Raw genomic sequence first — 22,111 nt, forward strand, 5'->3', positions numbered from 1 at the left:
CGGAACCGCCAGGGTGAGTGGGCCGAGAAGGAGCTGCTGGGGAGCTGCGCTGACTGTGCGCCCACAGGATGGAGAGAGCCTTGGAGCCAGGCTGCCCTGAGGTGGTGGTGCTGGAGGAGGTGGAGGAGGTGGCCCAGGGGACCTGCAGCCGCCGAGGGGGAGGGGTGCCTCTGCTCTGCTCTTTTCCCATCCCCCTCTTCTTAGGGCCCGGGGAGTTTGATGGGCAGCCCAGTCCCACCCCCAGGCAGCCAGGAAGCCAATGATTGGTTAGGGCGCTAGAGCCGCTCGGTAGCCATGGGGACGCTCAGGAGGTGCTTGTGCCCAGCACCAGGGACTAAATCTTCATAATCTGCTGGCTGGGAGGATGGGGGTGGGGTCCAGCACGACCCTGGCCTGGGGGAAGGGGCGGTCAGGACTCCCTGTGGCCACCCCTCCTCCACCCAGGCTGGGTGCTGAAGCAGAGCCACAGGGCACCTGTGCGCCACCGGGAACACGCGGGTGCTCACCTCACAGTGAGCCCTGGAGTTCCTGTAGCTTCATCTCAGCTGATCAAGCAGGAGACTGGGGTGGATGGGAAGGGAAACCTAGAAATTATCTGAAAATGTCTAGTCCCCCAGAGCTAAAAGTTTCTTCTCCTCCATGCGGTAGGCAATGCAGGGCTCTGTCCAGCAGAGGGCGCCCGACCTCAGGAAAGCAGGGATGTCCCATCGAGGGGCAGGGATGTAGACTCCGGGCCTTACAGCCCTGGCTTGGTATCCGGAAGGCCACCTGGACCTGCACAAAGCACCGAACTGCAGGGCACCATGTCTGTGGGTAGGCTGCTAGGACCAGCCTGGGCCCCAGTACATCAGGGCATGGGTAGCTGCGGGGTCACAATGGAACATCTTCCTTCCTCAGGCAAAGGAAGGAGAAGCTTCGGGAAGGGGCTTTGAAGATGTGAAAGACTGAGGCGAGGCTGAGCAGAGGACGGGTGGGTTTCTGGGGACCACCAGCAAGCCATTCCCAGGCCCTGGAAGTGGCATTTGCGGGGTTGCCGCTCGGGAGGCTCCTCCATGCTTACACGTGCCTTGTCCTTGTGGCCCCTGTGCTCCTGATGGCAGAGCAGTCCTGTCCCCAGCTGTCCCAGGTTGTGGGGCTGGGTCACAGCTCACGTCCCAGAGCCTCTGGTACAGAGCACAGCACACACCCGCTCTCCTGGAGGCTCTCTGTGGTCCCAGGGGAGGGCCAGTGCTGGGCTCACACCCGCGCCTCCCATTCCAGAGGACTCCTCCTCCGAGAGTGGCAGCGGCAATGGCTCCTCCACCCTGAACCCGTCCACATCGAGCAGCACACAGGGCGACCCCGCCTTCCCTGAGATGAACGGTAACGGCGCTGCGGCCCCCATGGACTTCACTTCCACCGCTGAGGATCAGCCCATCAACCTGTGTGACAAGCTGCCACCCGGCACAGCACTGGGCACCCCCTCCTACTCCTCCGACGGCTGTGGGACTGACGGGCTGCGGAGCCGCGTCAAATATGGGGTGAAGACTACTCCCGAGGTGTGTGGGGCCGTGAGCCGTGAGCCTCCACGTCTTTCTGTAGACAGCAGGGTTGTCTTGAGGCCGAACAGAATCACATATATGGAAATTAGCCGGAGCCAGCCCTATTGTGACAAGAATGGTCACGGGCAATGGCGTGGCAAGTACGTTGTGATTTTCCTGGGGAGACTGGAATAGAGGATGGCTCAGTATGTGGTGCTGGAGGAGGGCTCCTGCTTCTCTGAGCCAAGTTCCCATCTATGACATGGCATCGGTGGCCCCTGTCTTGGCAGAGATGGCAGGTAATGTGTGTCCCCGGGACTGCCTGCTATGAATTACAGCAGCAAGCAGTACATTCAGCGCCGAAGGTACAAGCCCTCATATCTCCTGGCTGCTCTGCTTACCTCTCTCATTTTTTTTTTTTTGGTACTGGGGATTGAACTCAGGACCTTGTGCTTGCAACGGCAGGTGCGGTGCCACTGAGCTAAACCCCCAGACCTACCTCTCTCCATTTTACAGATGGTACAGAAAGAGGGCAAGGCTCCAAGGATGCGGCCCTTGAGCAGGCTGATGGGAGGAGCCAAGTGAGCAGGCTGCCCACATACTTCCACCTGAGGCCACATGACACTTCCTATAGTAGCAAGTACCGTGGAACCAGTTCTCCAGACCATCTTCCCCAGCCTTGCTGCCTTGGGTTCCAGCCATGAAGTCCTGGGCAGGTTCTTCCTCTGCCCTGGGCTGATTTATCTTCCATAGAGAAGGCCAGTAGGTGCCAGTATAGTCGCATTTGTCCCTGTGTATCTAGCTCATGCTGCAGGAACTTGGCTAGAAGTAGTTCTTGGCCAGAGCTGCTGTTCCATGTAGTGGCAAACTTTCGTTTGGTGGGTCCCTTAGCCACTGCCACAAGACCACATGTTGCAGAGATGGCCCAGGCCTCAGGCATCACGGAAGTAAGAGAGAGCATGGATGCCCCCAGCGGTTCTCTTAGTTTGTTTTCTCTGTCTCTGCTCTGGCCCTGGCTGGGGATTTAGTTAAACGGTAGCTTGGAAATGTAACTTGCCTAGGGCCCCCATGGCTGTCTGGTAGCCAGCACTATGTCTGGCTGATCCTTTTGACCTTGCATAGTGACTGTGGAGACCTGATCCCCTGGATGTGGTCATGGGGAGAGAGGCCAGAGGGGCAGCAGTGGGGAGCAGGGGTGCATCTTCATTGATATGATCCCTCAGGGAGCCCTGGGGTCCCTCCAGGCCACGCAGTAGCCACATCACAGTGTCTGATTATGCAGGGTTGTATTCCCTGGGCCCATCTCACCCACTAGATACCAGCCCTCTTCAGGGCAGGGGCCATGATGTCAGGACTTGCTACAGGTACAAACTTTCTAAAAGGTAAAGAGCAGGGCCCTGAAGGCAGGAGGCAAGAGAGAGGTGGCATGGAACCTGGGCTGTGAGGGGCAACAGGATTGCAAGCAGAGAGGAAAGCAGGGAGCCACCATCCAAGGAGAGATGGGTGAGGAGCCTGTTGAGGGAAGGACTTAGGTGGGAGCTGAGGGCAGAGACCCTTGGCTGTAGGACAGGTGGGGGCAGGCAGGCAGGCTGGATCTGGTTCCCTTTGCCGTTGCTGCTCACAGTTCTCAGTGTGGCTCGCAGTGTCTCTTTGCGGGGTAGACAGGAACAGGCCAGCCTGGGAGCTTCAGGAACGCGCTACCTAATGGTTCTGTCACCTTGGCTGGCTCCTTCTCCCGGCCCATCTGTTCCTCTTCTCTGACAGACAGCACACTTGCTGCTCTGGTGACAGCTCAGTTGTCAACTCAGGGTTGCAGCCCCTTGGGAATCAGAGAGGGAACACCCGAAGTTGAAACAGATCCTGGCACCCAAAAGAGCTCAGCTTTTGATGGGAATCCTTTTGGCGTCTTTCACACAGTGAGGCAGGTCCTGCTGTGGGCACTGCAGAGAAAAGTGTTCCCCCGATGCCTGCTGCTTCCAGGAAGTAAGGTTTGTGTGTGCTTCAGGCATTGCCTCATCTGTCCTCCTGAGCAGCCTAGCAGCTGCCCCATGTCACAGATGAAGGAAGCAGGACGGAATGGTCCTTGCAGATGTTGCTCCCGTGGCAGCTGAGTGTGCTTGGCCACCCTTGTCCCCAACCTCACTAGGGCCTACAAGAGGCCAAAGAAGGCAGCCATCTGATCTGCCCCTCTGCCCCTTACCCTTGCAGTCACCCCCCTACAGCTCCGGGAGCTACGATTCCATCAAGACCGAGGTCAGTGGCTGCCCTGAGGATTTGACCGTAGGCCGGGCACCCACAGCAGATGACGATGACGACGACCATGATGAGCACGAGGACAATGACAAGATGAACGACTCTGAGGGCGTGGACCCTGAGCGTCTCAAGGCCTTCAATGTGAGTACAAACAGGACCCGAGAGGGAGGGGCCGGAGCCATGGTGGTGAGGACGACGTCCCTATGGCCTGTTTCTCCCACAGATGTTTGTGCGTCTCTTTGTGGATGAGAACCTGGACCGCATGGTGCCCATTTCCAAGCAGCCCAAGGAGAAGATCCAGGCCATTATCGAGTCTTGTAGCCGGCAGTTCCCTGAGTTCCAGGAGCGAGCCCGCAAGCGCATCCGCACGTACCTCAAGTCCTGCCGGCGCATGAAGAAGAATGGCATGGAGATGGTGAGCCCGCTCGCCAGCCTCCCCTTCCCAGGGCCCCCGCTGACCTGAGCCACCCTCTACCCAGACACTGCCAAAACTAACCAGTAGCTTCAGAAGCAGTAATTAGTCTCTGTTTCATGAATGAGGCCCCAAAAGGTTACACAGCTCTATAAACTAAGGTGTCAGAGCCCAAATCCCAGCTATGCATCATCCATCTCTGGGCCAGGGTTCCTGTACAAGCCTAGGGCCCCCACCAGACCCATCCCTGTTCTGCCTACAGACCAGACCCACGCCTCCCCACCTAACCTCGGCTATGGCAGAAAACATCCTAGCAGCTGCCTGTGAGAGTGAGACGAGAAAAGCAGCCAAAAGGATGCGCTTGGAGATCTACCAGTCTTCGCAGGTAGCTGCTCACAGCCAGCCACTTCCCAGGGGCCACGCCTGAGGGCAATCATCAGTCACGTCACAGACACAGGGCCCTGGGTACAAAAGGAGCAGGGAGGGCAGTCCTCAAGTGGGGGGAAGGAGACAGAGGGAGGTGCCAAGAGGTGGTGAAGGCTGGAGGAATCTGTCAGAGACTCTGCTGCCCTTATAAAAGGAAGTCTGGACTTCATCTCGAGAGCAGAGGGTTCTAGGTCTTTAGCAGGGACATCTACAGAGAGATGAGCCTAATGAGGGGAGATTCCTGGGGCAAGGTGACCAGGGAGAGGGAACAGTCGGGTCCCACAGGTCAAGCTACAGTGCTGGGTCCAGGAACCCAGCCTCTGTCCATCCCATGTCCAAGGATGGTGGGGCTTGCTGCCCCTTGGGTTCCCCAGCACCACCCACTTGCCTTTGCAGGATGAGCCCATAGCCCTGGACAAGCAACACTCCCGGGATTCTGCAGCCATCACCCACTCCACCTACTCCCTGCCAGCCTCCTCCTACTCCCAGGACCCTGTGTATGTCAATGGCGGCCTCAACTACAGCTACCGTGGTTATGGGGCTTTGAGCAGCAACCTGCAGCCCCCTACTTCCCTCCAGACAGGAAATCACAGTAATGGTGAGTAGGGGAGGCTCAGGCTCCCTGACCAGCACAAGCTCACGCTGCACAGCAGCCCCAGAAAGAGGCAGCATGGGGGAAGCAGGGACCAGTGACTCCACATTTCACAAGCTCACCTAGTCTTCAGACTGGAAGGCCAGGAGAACTTCATCTCATTAAAGGGAAGACCTCCAAGGGCTGGGGATTTAGCTCAGTGGTACCACTGCCTGCCTCACAAGTGCAATGTCAAGTTCGATCCCTGGTACCAAAAAAACAAACAAAAAAAAAAACGGAAGACCCCCAGCTCCCCTTTCACCTCCACCTCCCTTCTTACCACCACAGGTGCTTACCGGAACTTCCTGCAGCTCCAGCTGCTTCCTGCAGCTCCAGTTCCATTCTCCACAGGGTCCTGCTGAGCTCCAGCCCAGGGCCTGTTCTAGATTATCTGCAAGAGAACCCCCATTTTACCCACCTGGGCCAAGAAGTATGCACTGCATTTTCCCGGGCCAGGCCCCATTTGGCTGTGGCCCACGTGGCCTTCTGAGTGGTTCAACAGGTATCTCCAGGCATTGGCCATGGTCCCTTTACCCCTGGAGCTCATATCCAAGTCCCCTGGGTGATGGGCATACATCCGTTCCTCGGCTCCAGCCCCTAAGCTGGGTGACTCAGCGGGTGCTTCCCAGGTAGCACTGCTGTGGATGAGACACAGACCGTGACATCAAAGCCGTCCTGGTAGGAAGCCCCTGGCAGGTTTGAGGTACAGAAGGGCTCTAACTTGTATTTAGTCTGTATCAGTCTGCTCCTGTGGTGAGAGGGCAGGAGGCAGAAGCAGTGTGCTTGGGGGCCAAGTGAGCGGGGAGTTGAAGACATTCAGTTGCTGCTTGAGGAATACATGGGGGAGCCTGGTCTTAGCTGAACCTGCCTGAGAATTCCTAAAACCCTGTTCATGGCTGCAGGAAGACCCTTCAATGTCCCTGGGCAGCGAGGGAGAGGGCCAGTCTCTAGCCATAGTAGAAAGCCCAGGTCACTCCCTTCCCATCCCCTGTTCCAAGCCTATAGCCACCCTAAGTGCCCATGCCCTCTGCACTTATAATTAGGGAGCATGTGCAGGTCCCTGGAAGCTTCCTGCCTGGGCTTAACTTATCCCTTCTAATGTTTCTTAACCTAAGAAGCTGCCTGGCCCTAATCCCTGCAGCCAGGCCACAGAGGCCAGCACAGCAAGGCATGGACAGTCATCCCAGGTGGCTGCTCTCCTTCAGAAAAGCATCCCACAGCCCTGCCAAGCAGGCCCCTTGGTGTGTCTGAAACTGGTCACACTATCAGAAAGGTTAGAATCCCCTTTTAAAATACACACGGGAAAGGCTGGGGATTTAGCTCAGTGGCACCTTGCCTGCCTGGCAAGTGCAAAGTCCTAAGTTCGATCCCTGGTACGGAGGTGGGGAGCAGGGGCAAACAGAAATGTCACACACATATGGGGAGTCTAGAGCCTAACATGAGGTAGGGATGACCTGGTACCTGGGCCCTCCCAGGCAGCAGACAACGGTCACAAGTCTACCTGGTGCCACCTAGCGTGGCTTATTTCAGGGCTGCAGCTGCTGGGCCTCCCTTGGGAGTACACAGGATTTAATAGCATCCACCACCCTGTTCACACCTGCAGGTAAGGGCTGAGTAGATCTTTTTAGAGGCAGGCACCTAGCTTTCCCTTTGTGCGTGCTGGGGCCATAGTCTTCCATCTCCATATTTGGCTCTTTAGCGGTCACTGAGGCCACCCTTTTCGCATGAGCGCTGATATCTCACTTGAAGAACACTATCTGAAGCTGAGCTTAGTGGTGCCTGCCCGTAATCCCAGCACGCTGAGAGGCTGAGGCAAGAGGATCACAGGTTTAAGCCCAACCTGAACAACTTTTTAAAAAATAAAAAACAAAAAAAGGACTGGGATGTAGCTCAGTGCAAAGGGCCTGGGTTCTATTTCTAACACCACACATACACTACCACCACATTTTCTGAGTCTGAGTCTAAGTCCAGCAGGTTTTGAGAACAGGAAGTACATAGCAGAGCCACCCAGCTGCACTGTCCCCCACCTGCAGCCTTTCCAGTGATTGTTAAGTCGGTTTGGTACCTTGGTTGTGCCGCTGTATTAATGGCTCAGAGCTCCTCACTTTGCTTATTTTGTTGTCATGTGGAGATGGAAGTCAGCTTAGATAGAATCACACTCTGCCTGTCTTGCCCTGCCCCTCTCATCCTGTCCCTCTACCAGCTTCTGGCAATCACCAGCAACTTGAGTAATTGGCTGTAACCAGATCCTGTATGGGGATGTCTCCAGATCAGACTGGTGGCAGAAACCAGGACCTTCTTTTCAGGCTTTAGATACAACCCAGGGGATAAAGAAGGAATACCCAGTGCAGTGGAGAACAAGGGGACAAGGCTTGGGGTTGGAGGAAGAGAAGTGTGGAAACCTGGGGCCACTGCTTACGTTGATGCAACACGTGGCTCTGGCTACCCTCCAAACATTGCCTGGAGGGACAGAGCCACCCAGAAGGAGCCAAACTTTCTCTTCCCCATCTCTCTGGGGATCCCTCTGTTGCCCTTGCAACATCCAGAAGCTTGTAGAAGTAGCCAACGTGGAGCATCCCTTCCTTGGCTGCTGTTTTTAGCAACAGATAGCCCTGCTCCTTCCTTCCTTGTATATTTAGTGTTAACTGTTCCCTTAACTCTAGATTCCAGAGACGTATTCGTTAGCAAAACAGTTCCTAGGACCCCCTCCTGTAGGTCCACATTCTCTGGTTAGAAAGAAAATAATCCCATATGACAAGCTGTCCAACCATAGCGCCCAGCTTCCTTCTCTAACTGGAGCTGCACCAGCTTCTTTTTAGCAGCAGTTGATTTTTCCGAATTTATCCCAGGATGTTACTTCTGGTCTAGATGTTTCCAGTGACAAGAGCTTGTTCACCTCTATAGCTTGTACACACTGTCGCTGCAGGTGCAGTAATCAGCAAGGCTGGCCATCTGAGCCATAGGGCAGTGAGGAGATGGTTGATAGCTCAGCACAGCCTCACACACCTGTAAGATGCCCTCTGGGACATCCATGCAGAGAAGGCCCTGGAAAGGAGGGGAAAGCAGAGAGCAGCTGGGAGGCTGAGCTAGCCAGGGCAGCAAAGGAACCAGCTGCCACACTGGCCAGATCATTCTTCTTAGTCTGTGCTCATGCTGAACACCTTGGGAGAAGGCCTTTGCAAGCTCTAGGTGCTTCCCTGGCTGCCTGTCCCAATGGGCTGGATGCAACAGCGAGTATTTCTGCCTTCAGAAAAAAAAGAAAGCTCTTCCCTGGCACCCCAGCCAGTGCTGAGTGTTTCACGGGCTTCACTGCAGCTCCTGCTCACAAGAGGGGATATGAAACTTAGAGAAGTTAAGAACTTACCCATGAAGTGGCAGAGCCTGGCTTTAATCCTCCTGGCAACTCCAGCCAGCAGCCCACTCTTCAGAGCTGCTTGGGAAAGGCCAAGAGAAGAGAGGTCTGGGGCTGGGGATATAGCTAAGTGGCACTGTGCCTGTCTCACAAGGTCCTGAAAAAAGAAGAGATGGCCTAGGGTCCCTTCTCACAGGACACATACTGTGAGTTGAAGACCTTAGGCTCCCGCTTTGCTGCCACCATCTGTCAGCAAAAGGCAAACAGCAGACACTTTCTCCAGAAAGCCTCTCTGGGTCCTGTCCTGCCTTGTCCATTCTGACCTCTCACAACCACCCCACACCCCCTCCTGCTGCAGCAGCATTAACTTTCTGCCTCACCCAGGCACAAAACCCCTGAGGAAGGAGATTTGAGGTGCTGAAGCTCGCCAGAGATGTATGTGGCACTCATGACAAGGCAAGGGGGTCTATCTCCCAGGCACCAGACGAGGGGTCTGCTCCCTCCTTAGCATCACTTCTTCTCCACAGGGCCCACGGACCTCAGCATGAAAGGCGGAGCCTCCACCACCTCCACCACGCCCACACCCACCTCCTCCAGCAACAGCACCAGCAGGACCATGCCCGCTGCCCAACTCAGCCCCACCGAGATCAGTGCTGTGCGGCAGCTCATCGCTGGCTACCGGGAGTCAGCGGCCTTCCTGCTGCGCTCTGCAGATGAACTGGAAAACCTCATTTTACAGCAGAACTGACCCTTGGCACCAGACGCATTACCTTAGGAAAGGAGAGCGTCCCAGTCTGGACCTGGCTTCCTGCCTCACCATTTGGTACATTTTGTTTTCTGAAAGAGGTGGGATCCAAAAGAGCTGTTTCTAGCCACACTCCAAGCACCTGAGACTTTGGGCACAAGGACACTTTTTTTCTTTTGGAATCTCACCACACAGGTGCTCTGACCTGCTTGGAAAAGGCCAAAGGGGCAGCTCTGAAAAGGTTGGGGCTCCCCTAACAAGGCGCTGGAGCTGCAACTCTGTTTAGAATCACCTTCTTGGACCCTGATGTTAGAATTCCACCCCCAGATAATTACCTTTCAAGTCTTAGGTGAGCAGAATTGCATATTTATTGAGAAAAACAAAGTGGACCCTTTCTTCCTCTCCCCTTAGTAATTTATTTTTCTGAAAATGGATTCTTTTGTGTTTGTACAGATTGCCAGTCTGTGTCTGTCTGATCAGAAGGATGTATCCCTGTACCTAACATTCCATATCACTACACTGATGCGGGCTGGGGACCGGCAGGGACGGGGCGGGTACCAGGCTGGCTGTCCCTCTGAGTGTCCTGCGCACCCTGGGCAAGGCCACCACCCCTTGGCCAGACTGTCCTGTTGCAGATCCCAGTGCTGCCACAGGGACACTGCTAGACACCATCAAGCAGGAGGACCTCGTCCACACCCACTACAAAGTAAAACAAAGGCATTCCACCCATTCTCCAGAGCCCCAGTCACACGGTCACCTGTATTCTACCTCACACTCGAGCGTGGGCTTTTTTTCCAGGATGTGCCCTGAGCCTGTTCTGAACAGTTGTCCCTCACACAGTGTGTCTGCCTGGGAGGTAAGTCAGAATGGGTGTCCAGAAGCCAGAGCCCAGGAGAGGATCCTGTTCCTCATCTTGTTGCTGGGGAGTCAGGTCTGAACGCTTCTCTGCACAGGCTGGGACCTCAAACTCTTGCTGAGAAGAGCCTTCTGCAGGGTAAGCCCGGGCTGTCAGGCAGCTATGAGCGAGCCTCAGGTGGACTGCAGCTCCCACCCCTTGCCTCGTGGTTGGAATAAAGGGATCATCACTGAAGTGGAGGGGCCACTTGGGTTCTCCTAAGACTGGCCTTTCTAGAAGGTCCAGTTCTGGAAGAAACTCATAGAGTCTTTGAGTGCAAAAAAGAGCAAAAAGAAAAGGTTGGCCTGGTTTCCTTCCTCCCTGATAGGCACTTCCTCTTGCTCAGTGCAATACCTACTAGTGCTGCTAAAACCAGGGATTCACCGGACCTCAGTAGGCCCACGGGGCCTCTCCACGCAACACTCTGTAGCCATGACAGCAGCTCTCAAGAGCTGCTTGCCCCTGCCGAGAGCCGGCAGAAGCCCTGTTGCCTTTCGTTCCTCATAGCAAAGAGGCCCCAGGGGAGCCAGGGCCAAATGGACCCTTGGACAGCTGCAGAGAACCACTCGATCCCAGAACAAGCGCCCCTTCCCAGGACAGCTTTTCTGCAGCCAATAGCTCATTGCAGCCATGGCCCTGCCTCCTGGCACTGTGGCAAACCACCCCTCAGGAGGGCTTGGCAGGCAGTGCTGGTACAGGGCACCTCCCTGTTCAGTTGCTCCAGGAACTGTAAGGCAGGGTACCCCATGCACACTTCCACCCCAAGGTCGGGGGGTTCTCAAGTGGCCTGCGACACTCACCCAGCCACACCACCTCTGCCTTCCCTGTGACCAATCCCTCCCAGGCCTCCCATCTGGTCTGGGCAAGGATACCTGAGACCGCCTCAGCACAGCACAAACTCCAGTGCCCAAGGCCTCTCCCCACCAGCCCTCCATGTGTGCAGTCCCTACCTGCTCAGTACGACTCTGAACATTTGAATTTGTGTAAATAATTTATTTTTGTGTGTGAACAATAATACAAAGTAATCAGTAGATCTTTTGCAAAATGTTACCCGAGGCAATTTGTGAAAAACTTAATGTTAAAAATTGGCAGAGACAATCGCATCCCTAGAATTCCTGGTATCAGTTGCTTAATGTGTCATTTCTCCTCCCAGAGGCAGTATCCAAGCAAGACACAAATGGTTTGCATTTCTTGGCAGACTGGAGTGTAAGATTGGGAAGGGCTTCCTTCCTCCACCCCCACAGGACCTGAACTAAAGATCAGCATAAGCAGCAGCTAGAAGCTGCATATTCTTAAGTGCAAGCTATCTGACCACCTTCAGCCTGCCCCACAAGGCTGCAGTAAGAATAGATTCTATGCATTTTAAAGAAAAAGAAAATAAATGCCAGTGGTTGTGGTCCAGGAGCCTTCAGGACAGTGGATTCCATTATGGCGACCCCACTTCTGAGGTGGGCTCCTACAGAGAAGCTATACCTGAAGCCTCAGAGATGGCTGGCAGATTCAAGAGCAATTACTGAGTGGAACAGGATTCCATTAGCTAGTTTTGTCAGGGAACTTGTTCTGCTTTGTTTTTGCTTTTAAAGACGTAGCTTCAAGCCCTCCCCTCCGCTCCAAACTGGGAGAGCACCACAGCTGGTTCTGATGGACTTTTGCTCACAGTTGTCCCACCTTCAGTGAGAAACTGTCCTCTACCAGAGGACGCTTCCAAAGCCTTGTCCCACAGACACATCTTATGGAGGGCCTCAGGTACAAAGTCATCCCTGGGAACCCTAAGTTAAAAAGGAAATGCAAGAGTAAGGCGTACCAGTTCTAGAGTCTTTACAGGGGGCCGATGCCACAAGGGTAGAATTGGAGAAGTGGGCACCTTTGTCTCTCTGGCAGGTCATCTAACAGACTAGTAATAGTGTAGTAATAGTGTGTGTGACCCATCCAACAATTTTTCTGTCACCACTCAAACATGGACAGTTTGTTCCCAAGGATGGTGTTGCGGGAGAGGGACAAACGGCTGGAAGGGTCTCAGATTTCCAACAGGTGGAACCCATTTGTCCTTCCCTATTCTCAAGGGCCACGTATGACTCCGGGGTGGTTATAGGAATAACTACCAGTTCATTTTCAAAATGCTGCTTTGAACTCAGAGGGTTGATACTTTTAATTTGTAATTTTTTGTAAAACTTTTTACACAATAGTAAAGTATTTCACCAGAATACCAGTTTCAATCTGTCCGTGGTCTGATTTTTATATAATTTAGTGGTGCTTTAGAAACTTTGTTTTTGTTGTTTCTGAGCTCAACAGCTCAATCCTTTTTCACCTGTATCTACCTAAGACCAATGTGAACCTTTGTATCTTTGCTCCTAATTTTGGACTCAGTGAAAGTGTACTGTTTACATGTACAGATGCCCCCAGTCCCGTGTGTTCTGCAAGACTCACCCCTTGAGGAGGAAGATGCACCTCACTAAACTCATCTGCTTAGCAAAGCCACACACAAAAAAAACAAAAACCCACAACTCTTTTTACCTGTTTCCACCTAAAACTAAAAAACCTACACCACACAGAACTCCAATTTACTGGAAAATACTTTCTACCTGGTAAATGGCCCACCCCATCTGCCTTCCTCATGTGTCTTAGGAGCAGGGTCAGAATAGACCTCCTCTTAGCCATGGACAGATGGAAAGTGAAGGCATCCAACTCTGGAATGAAATAATTTTTCTGAGCAGTCTGGCAATGGGAAGGTCAAGATGATACAGTGGCCTTCGGGATCAAGCCAACCAGGACTTAGGGTCAACCCATGATGTCACTGGGATAATTTAGGCATGTTCTGGAAGAAGATAGCGAGTTCGTGTCTGAGACGAGAGTTTAACTTTCAGTGCAGATAGGATGAGCAGGGTTCCTGTGGAAGCGCTCATTTGTGAGCCACCACTTCTGGGAATCCAGACTTAGTGTATGGCACTTAAGGCAAGCAATGAATGGCACCAACTTTTAAAGGTGACTCTATTAATCGATGGCGTCACCTCTAAATTGTATTTTTACAGATATGCACCTATGCAACTTAATGTGGCTCTTCTAAGCAGGTGAGAACTTCCTCCTCAATGCTTTCTATAAAAAGTATTTGTGTTCTGTATGGTGAGTTTTTCCAGTAAATGTGGCTTAATATTTTAATTATTAGAATGTGTCTTCTACGTGATGCAACTAAATTCTGTTTTGTTTGTGGAATGACTAGCACAGGCCTACTCCCTCTCCCTCACTTAACAGAAGACCAATGAGCTGTTAATCGAGCTGTTATCTCCATGGTATTACTGCTAAATGCACTGATTTCATATGTATGTGGAACCTTTTCCTTTTGAATCTGTATATCATATATAAGACTGAATCTACTTAATAAACAATGAGCAACAAACTGGACGCTGTGCTTCTGTGTCCTATCCACAGCACCGCCACCCAACTCTTGCCCTTCCCAAATCTAGTTTGGCACCAGAACATCTTTGTACTGGTAGATTTTACCTTTTTCTAACCAGCAATCTAGCACACAAAGTTCCTAAGCTGCCTTCAACAAATAAACTTATAATTCTGGTTCAGCATTTCCTGTTAGAAGGTGAAGAAACTTTTCCAGGATGCTAACAGGTGGCCAGCACAGGTAGCAAGCCCTCCCTGCACTACATTTTCTCTCACATCCACCTTGTCCCCACTTAAAAGACAAACCAGCAAAGGTGCACTGGGTATAACATCACCCTACTGTGACTGGCTGAGACCAAATTCCTCTAGCAACCCCAGGTGCTAGTTTTGGAAAACTGAGCTAACATGATCCCTGATTCTGAACCTTCATACCTGGCATCCCATTATGAATCCTATTGGAAGGAATCCAAAGGGCCACTTTCCCCACATTTACCTGTGCACACATTTTCCATTCATCCTATGTGTATTGCAAGGTTAAGCATTAGGGAAAAAGTGCAGGAGATAATATGGCAGGAACAAACTGACTGCCATTGGTTTAAAAAAGTTTGATTCTGTGAGTTAAAAGCATAGATTTTTACTGTCCAAATTATGTGTATATATGCACACACACACACACGCACACACGCATCAACTCTTGTTAATAAAATCTCTATTTTTAAAAATAATGGTCTAAGAATGCTGGGAAAACAATTCTGTGTAGTAGCCAAATACATGCACTGGAGGTGGTATCTCTGGGGCTTAGCCAAGCATCATAGACAGGTGTAGGTATGGCAAGAACAAGATGGACCTCTGCACGTCACCCTTCCCATGGATGTATGGGTCACGGGATACCAAATCCTCAGTGACGCCAAAATTCCTGTCCAGCTGGAATTACCACTTGCTATACTAAATTGAGACTCGCTATACTAAGGGACCCCTAAAGTCCCCAAATTTAGGATGGCATCTCCAGAACACATTGTGGCTTCATGCAGACCCAGGTCCTCCCAGCCAGGTCACACTTACCTCCGCAGAAATGATCCCTCGATGTCTTTCATCACTCCCTGGAGCACTCCCTTGGACAAACTGCTTGAGGTACAGCAGAAAAGTGCTGGTTGTTCCAGTCTGGCTTCTTCAAACAGCACTCCAGACCACTGCTGTTAACAGTGGACACAGGACATCATCAAAAGGGAAATGTCCCTTTAGAACAGTTAAATAAAATTCATTCAAAACAGACAAACCTTCCTTTTACTCAATGAGGGGAGGGGAGAACATGCATAGGCTGCCTTTAAAAAAAAAAAATCATTCAGCCAGATGTGATGGCGCATGCCTATAATCCCAGCTCTTAAGAGGCTGAGGCAGGAGGATCACTGAAAGTTCCAGCATAACCTGGGCTACATACAGTTCAAGGCCAACAGTCTGAACTATGTAACAAGATCCTGTCCCAAAAAATGAAAACAAACCCAAATGCTGTTAGGATTATCAGCCAGTGTTGTTAGACAAGGTTCCCCAGCTGCCTTGGGAGCCTCTGTACCCCTTTGAACAGTATGTAACATCTTCGATACTCCCAGAAACAGTGTCTCCAGAACAGTGAAGCCCACCAAGGAAAGCAGTAATGTCAATGGCACTGTGCACACCGAATACTCATCTATATCTTGCAGTGGAGATGTATTTTCCAGGCTTTCAAATTGATGCACAGAGAAAAGAAGAGCATGAGAACTGCACAATTTGGGTTTCAAATTACACTCTCCAAGATCTCAGTGCCACCCTCTCCCCAGCTTCAAAGCATACTTATCCACAAGGGCAGCCCCAGCATCTGCTTCTCACAGCAGGTCAATGCTTTGGTCCATAGATGCAGGTTCCTCTGTTCAACACATGTTCACAATAAATGGATATCCTCTCCCAAGCAGGGTCTTACTTCTACAGCAAGTTGCCCCAAACAAATTAATAGTATCACAGCAGGCCAACAGGATAGTATTCTTTCCATATACCAAAACATCTGGTCTCCTTGTACCACTGGGTAAGCAAGCCTCCTTTCCCAAATTATTGTCTCTAATCTCAGCACTACACTCAACTGTAGCCTAAGACTAAAAATCAGGTGTCAACTTCATAGCCTGCACCAGCCCTCAGTGCAACAAGCCTCAAATCCCAAATCTGGACTAAAGGTGAAGCAGGTGTCAATTAGCTGTTCAGATTTCTACTGTAAGGTCACAGTGCCTATCACTAGCTGGATCTAGCATGACGTAGTTTGCACTATTTCCTAGGTAGTACGCACCAATCACCTGATGGAGAACTAGCACCCACCCACAGTCAGGGCAGCTGGCACGCAAGTTTAGTAGTGTGACCCAAGCCCACAGAGGTGGCCTGCAGCACAGCCTTACTCTAACCAAATACACTACTTGCCTGCTGGCTGAGATGTAACTGGGAATGTTTCTGAAGCATTTTAAGCTCCTATAGATACAACTGGACAAAGGGTACGGAGACACTAAGGCACAAGTACACACTACCACCACTAGGCATTCACCTAGTCACCAGGGCCACCTAACATCTGCAAACAGCATCACTGCAAAACGGCAACCGAGACTGCCCCCCTTAAGGGGTGTCCTGCCACACTGGCTTTCAATTAATTGCACTGTAACTTTTACTTTTATCATTTGGCTTTACTTTTGGCTTATGTTAGGATTGTTTCTGGTTAAGTGCAAAACCGTGTATTTTATATTAAGTCCTCCAGAAGAGTCTGGAGACTTAAGAAGCTAACCCCAGTGGTACCTGGCACCCACTCAGGCTCCCTTGAGCAACAGCCAACCGAGCACTCGCTTTAGGTCAAAGCAAGGACTGAATTGGTTACCCACCTGCAGGTCACCAATTAATCACTTGAACTCTATTTGATAATGTCAACCTCAGACAGGAAGTTTGGATGAGCAAGTTGCAGAGGGAGGTCACTATTTACGGCATTCAGAGGAAAGCACTCATCACTCCCATTAGATTTGATTCTAGTTCATGAGGTGGCAGAGTTCAAGTCACAAACAAGAGTCCGAAACCAATGAAGCCAACAAGTCATTCCTTTCTAACCTCACAAGAGTTCCACATATAAGAACTTGGGTCTAGGGTCATGGGGAGGAGAGCTGGCATCAGCCCCTCCCGTTACATCTCTGCACTTCAACCTGACCTCCCACACCAGCAGGCGGCTACAGAGGACTGAGACCACAAATGCAGGTTGTATACGTTTATTTTTCCAATACCACAAGAGACATACAAGAGCAGTGCTTTTTCTCTGGGCAGCCCCACGAACCAGACCAATGTCAAACTATACCCTCAAGTGGGCCCAAAGGTCCCAAAAGGAAGAAGAGAACACGTTTGGGCCTCTGCTCCCGGTCTTTGGTACACAGACTCGAGCTGATGATTTAGACCTCATCTACACTGCATTTAAATCACAGCATTGCTGACTTCCCACTCATGCTTCAGATGACAATAATGCCACCTCAGATGGGGGGGCTTTCAGATATTTACCCAAGGCAAACTTTATACTTCATACAGAAGCACTCGCACAGACAGACCTAAATTAATAAGGAAGGCTCTCAACTCTTCACTAAATCAAGATAGAAGGCAGAAAACAGGATAAGGAAAGACAAATACAGGAGCATCTACTTGCTGGAAATGTGTTGAGAGAGGCAGGTAGTAGGCACAGCTGTTTCTTTCCAAACCTGCTGCCAAAAATGTCAAAAGAAGCCCAAGCCCAGTGGTATTAGGTATTGCTGTGACAGGTGGGGACCCTGGAGCCAGATCCAGAAGGTCTACCTGGGGGCTGCCCAGGGAATTACTCATGAATCCAGAAGGAATTAACACTGGTGGTGGTGATTTGTCACATATGGAGGAAGCAACCATTAAAGACTGGAAGAGAAGAGATGCAAGAAGATGCATTTGCTTAGTGGTGTGCAGGCAGGCTGACTGTGGCTCTGCAGGCTGTGGTTGATCCCCTGGTGAAAGGTGACAAAACGCCAGGCCAACATGACAGATCATGAGTCAGTCACTTCCCTTTCACGTCAGGCAGCACAACACTCAGTGGCTCTGACAATCAGCAGAGAGAAATGGCACCACTTTAATGTAATGATGCTAAAGACGTAAAATAAGGAAGAGACGTTCATGTTCTCTGTACAATACATCCATTTACAGAATTGGCCAGTACTGTGTACAACATATAAATACAGGATAAAACATTAGAGGTGCATAGAGCATACTTACAGAAGCCAAAAAGTTCACTTTATACATCCAAGAATAAAGAGTTAAAAATATAAAAATATGAAACACACAGCTTGGAAATGTAAAATGACTTTCACATACACAGGTGCATGGAGATACCCATCCCGAGTCCGATGTGATGGGGTGGGTGGCAAGCAGAGTCACCTGCAAATGTCCATAGTTGACTCACAAGATTGACAGATGGCATTTTCATAGGAGACAACCCCAATCCCTCACCCCATTGTCCAAACAGGGCTATTCAAGCTTGCAAAAAATCCTGTGGGCTGGTGGATGGCAGAGATAGGAATGTCCGAAACTGGACGCAGCCAACAGAACTAAAGGTTAAACTGGCACCATCAAACTACCAAATGCCTTAACTGTGACCCTGAAGTCAGCAGGTGCTTGATTTCCCCTAGTGAAAAACAATGGGAGTTAATTTAACCCTATCTGGCTTCTTTCTCAACCATCAACTCCTCAAAGTAGCAGGAGGAGGAAGGGAGGGGGCAATGGAAGACATTCCTGCTTAGTTCAGGTAGGTGAGTTCTCTCTGTAGAGAACACAACCTTCTAATCTGTTTCAAGTCCCTCTGGGTGTCAGGCAGGCTCCCCTGCCCGTCAGCTGCCTGAGAGGACTCAGGCTGGTCAACCTTAGCCAACCCACAGGTATTTCCTGGTTGCAGGAAATACTTCCTGAAGACCAGAGGGGTAACCAGTGACAGAGGGCTTTAGCACTGTAAATTGTAGATGGAGTCAACAGTGCTTTTGCCTAGAGACAGGGTCTATCATATCAATGATATTCTGTATACAGATTTAAGATCCATCATTATCAAAATACACACACTAAATATACAATTTTTCCAATGGCCATAATTTATTATCTCACCACAAGGCACAATACACAGAGCTTTGAGGGTCCAATACAGTCATCATGACAGAATGCACCACAGCCTTGGCACATGATCATGGCTTTCAGGCTGCATGCACACTGAAGCGAGATACTTTCCACTGTGCTGCTGTCAGTGAACATCTGCAAGGAGAGTGATGTGCTGTGGCTTGCACCAAAGTTTGCTTTGTGGCTCAGCTGCACCACACTTCCAGCAAGGCCTTTGGGAAAGGAGGGTGAGCGGGAAGAGTAATTAAAGCTGGTGGAACTCAGCTGGAGTTTAGAAAGCTTCCCATAAAAAGCCTGCTTGATGTTAAGCTGGGAGGGGATGGAAGAAGGCTCCAGGGGCTGACTGAGCCCTTTCCCTGGCTCTCGAGGTAACTTCCAGAAGGGCAAGTCAACGACAAAGGGCATCCCTTGCAAATGACCCACCAGTTCCAGAGGACTGTGCCCAACAGCTTTCCTGTTCTCTGCATCTGCCTTAAGAGGACCCCCCACAAAAGTCTTTTCACTCTTGATGCTAACAGAGGCAGGTGGTGGCTTTGGAACCCAGTCTTCCTTTGCAGTCTGTACCCCACCAGGTACAGAGTTTTTGCTCAGCCCCAACTTCCTACTGGGAAAAACCGGAGAGACCTCAGCTGGCAGCGGCATTGGGTCTGCAGGCCTGGGACACTGAATGGTTGCAGCCATGTTCCTAGGGCCAAAAAGCTTTTTCCCTTGGTCTTCAACATTACTCAGAGCCCCAGTTGTCTGCTTTGGACCAAAAGAGATCACATTTGGAGATGAGAAACAAGGTGCTCTCGAGGTAGTAAGATCTCCTGGACTTGAAGCAGCATCTGAATTACTGCACCGGGATGCATCCTGGACATCCTTATCTTCAAAACTAAAGGAAGGGAGCTGCTCTTTGAAATCCACTTCTTCCAGTTTTTCAGAACAGTTCATCAGATCTGTCACTGGTTGTAGGGGGTCTAGACTTGGAACCAACTTGGAAATTTGGGGTGCTCCAGGAGCCTGGGTAGCCTCTACCCTGCCAAGACTCTTTGTTTCACAGCTCTCAGAAAGAGGATCCTTTAACACTCTTAAAGAACCAGGACTGTTTTTGCCAATTGTGCAACCATTTTCCCCAGGGTTTTGCAAAGATCCTATGCCCAGAGGGCCACCATGGCTCTGTCCTTTTGTAAGGGGCAGTTGTTGGGATTCTGTCTTGCTGCCACCATGGGCTGGAGGAAGAATCTTCTCTAGGGGCAAATTACCCTGTAGCAATTGCATTACAAGAGGGTTGTTGGCCTCCACTGCAGACCCAGGCCTGGCCAAGCTCATGGGTTTTGGCTGGTACTCACTACTGGCCAGCAAGAGGGAGTCTGGGATCTTCTGGGGGACGGCACATACTCGAGAAACCCAGCTCTGAGAAGTAACCACCCCCTCTGTCCTTGTAACCAGACTTAGGTCACTGTGTACCTTGGACAGTGAGGCAGACTGGTTCCAATCATGCTTAGTATCCTTTTTCAACAAGGATTCCTCCTTCTCTGTGGCTTCACTAGTTGTAGCCTCACTCAGGTGGCCTGACTCACTCAGGCAGTCCTCAGTCAGATGGCCTTCAAAGTCAGACGCTGTGTCTGTTGATTCACTATGAGGACTCAGTGCTTCAGAATCTCCATTGATTTTCAGCTTTTCAACGTCTACTTCCTTGTCCTCGGTGTCAGTGTCATCCATGCCTCCTTGTGGTGTCAGAGTCCAGAGTGAAGTACACTCGTCAGGGGGAGCCACATCATTCTCTGCTGCCAAGCCCCCAGACAACAAGGCAATGAGGGGAGCTGCTTTCTCCCACTCTTCTCCAACCTGAGGCTGCACAGATAGTACATTTTCTCTGGATCCTAGCTCAGAACGGTTCACTACCTTGTCATTCAACAGGATGGGAGTCCAAAGAGCAGCATTATCTGAAGAAAGAGCCTCAGTTCTCAGGCTTTCTTGTCTACTGTAACTTTCCCTCATGTGTAGGCTTGAGTCACCAAGACCTAATTTGTCATCAAATGGTCTGTCCTGCGGGGAGTCAGTCAGTGATAATTCAGGTGTGGAACTGGGGGTCACATTTACAGGATCCTTCATGATAGGATTACTGTTGACAGTCTGGTCAGTTCCTTTTGCTAATGTATCTCGCACTAGAGACTGTACAGGACCATTCTCTAAAGGAACAGTGGCTCCTTGTTCCTCACTACCCACTTCCCAGGAAGTGGTGTCAGACTCGTACTCAGTTCTAGTATCTTGATGCAACTCAGGCTGCTCTGCTAACCTCTCAGCCACTGGGGTTTGAGATGACAGTGATGGTAAAGCCTGGCATGGCTGGTCCCCAGTGGGAGCAATTGGGGGCTGGGAGGCATCACCCAGCCCACTTGTGAGTATACCTGGAACCCTTTGCTGTGGGCAGTCTTCCTCCTTTCTGTGAGAAGCCAAGTCTTCTCTTTTGGCTCTAGGCACAGCTGTTTCATCCTGTGTGTGCTCCTCATTCAGAGGACAAGGCGGCAGTAGTTGTGTTCGCTGTAGATCTGATGTACACTCTCTGGGGGTGCTCGGGGCTCCCCTGGGCTCAGGCTGGCCACAGGCCTCACAACCATCACTACTGCTGCCGCCTCTGCCACCTCCCTCATCGGTGGCCCTGCTGCTACCTCCACCCGGGCCACCCCCCCCTCCGATGGCAGTGGTGGCCGTCTCTCGATGACAGTGGTGGCCTCTCGTCCCTCGGGACTGCAAAGCACGGGCTTTAATGTCTGCAAGGGTCCTGGTACCAGTCCAGCCCCGGCAGGAGGACTCTGCGATGGGGATGATCCGGGGGCATATCTGGTAAGTGGGCTGACCTTTAACCACCCAGGGTGGTTTGATACGTGAAAGTTGAATCTGCAAGAAAAGCACAGGGAAAGCAATTTTAACTGGGTAACCCAAATTAGGAAGTATAAAGCAAATATGAGATACTATTAGCTTAGAGGTCATGGCCTAGGGAATCAACAGTCACAGTAAAATGGTCATCCATAATACTATTTCATTCTGAATTATGTTGAAGGGCTGTTTATGCCACACTTCTAAATTTATTTTTTGGTGGGGCTGGGTGAGTCACTATAGCAAAGAACCTAACACTAATAAAAGATTAAAAACTCCAAAGGATTCTGACCTAATTTTAAGAGTAAAATAGTGAAGAAAGTCACTGCTGAATTATCCCCCAATCATTAAGTTGGTCAAGTTTGTAGTTATGTTCCCACATAATTCAAACTAGGGCCCCAGGTTGTCTGTCCTTGCAAAGGGGCTCTATAATCTCATGATCCTCAAAGGAAACTTGGG

The 22,111-nt window shown here is 50.9% G+C and overlaps 2 protein-coding genes across 4 annotated transcripts in view; one reads left to right on the forward strand and one right to left on the reverse strand.

Moving 5' to 3' along the window:
• The window catches only part of Nol4l (nucleolar protein 4 like), a 65,975-nt gene extending 52,341 nt beyond the window's left edge, over positions 1 to 13,634 (forward strand). The window contains exons 4-9 of the mRNA XM_010628447.3: positions 1,261 to 1,538; positions 3,729 to 3,914; positions 3,997 to 4,188; positions 4,448 to 4,570; positions 5,008 to 5,209; positions 9,122 to 13,634. Coding sequence (XP_010626749.1) covers positions 1,261 to 1,538; positions 3,729 to 3,914; positions 3,997 to 4,188; positions 4,448 to 4,570; positions 5,008 to 5,209; positions 9,122 to 9,342 — 1,202 coding nt within the window. The 3' untranslated portion in view covers positions 9,343 to 13,634. The remainder of the gene's footprint in view (positions 1 to 1,260; positions 1,539 to 3,728; positions 3,915 to 3,996; positions 4,189 to 4,447; positions 4,571 to 5,007; positions 5,210 to 9,121) is intronic.
• Positions 13,635 to 17,741: 4,107 nt separating this feature from the next.
• Positions 17,742 to 22,111, reverse strand: part of Asxl1 (ASXL transcriptional regulator 1) — a 53,815-nt gene continuing 49,445 nt past the window's right edge. For all 3 annotated transcript variants that reach the window (XM_033767022.1, XM_033767023.1, XM_033767021.1), the window contains one exon: positions 17,742 to 21,673. In XM_033767022.1, coding sequence (XP_033622913.1) covers positions 18,773 to 21,673 — 2,901 coding nt within the window. In that variant the 3' untranslated portion in view covers positions 17,742 to 18,772. The remainder of the gene's footprint in view (positions 21,674 to 22,111) is intronic.

The sequence above is a fragment of the Fukomys damarensis genome, unplaced genomic scaffold (genome assembly GCF_012274545.1).
Source record: "Fukomys damarensis isolate Sample0158 unplaced genomic scaffold, DMR_v1.0_HiC HiC_scaffold_22, whole genome shotgun sequence".
NCBI classification, from domain to species: domain Eukaryota; kingdom Metazoa; phylum Chordata; class Mammalia; order Rodentia; family Bathyergidae; genus Fukomys; species Fukomys damarensis.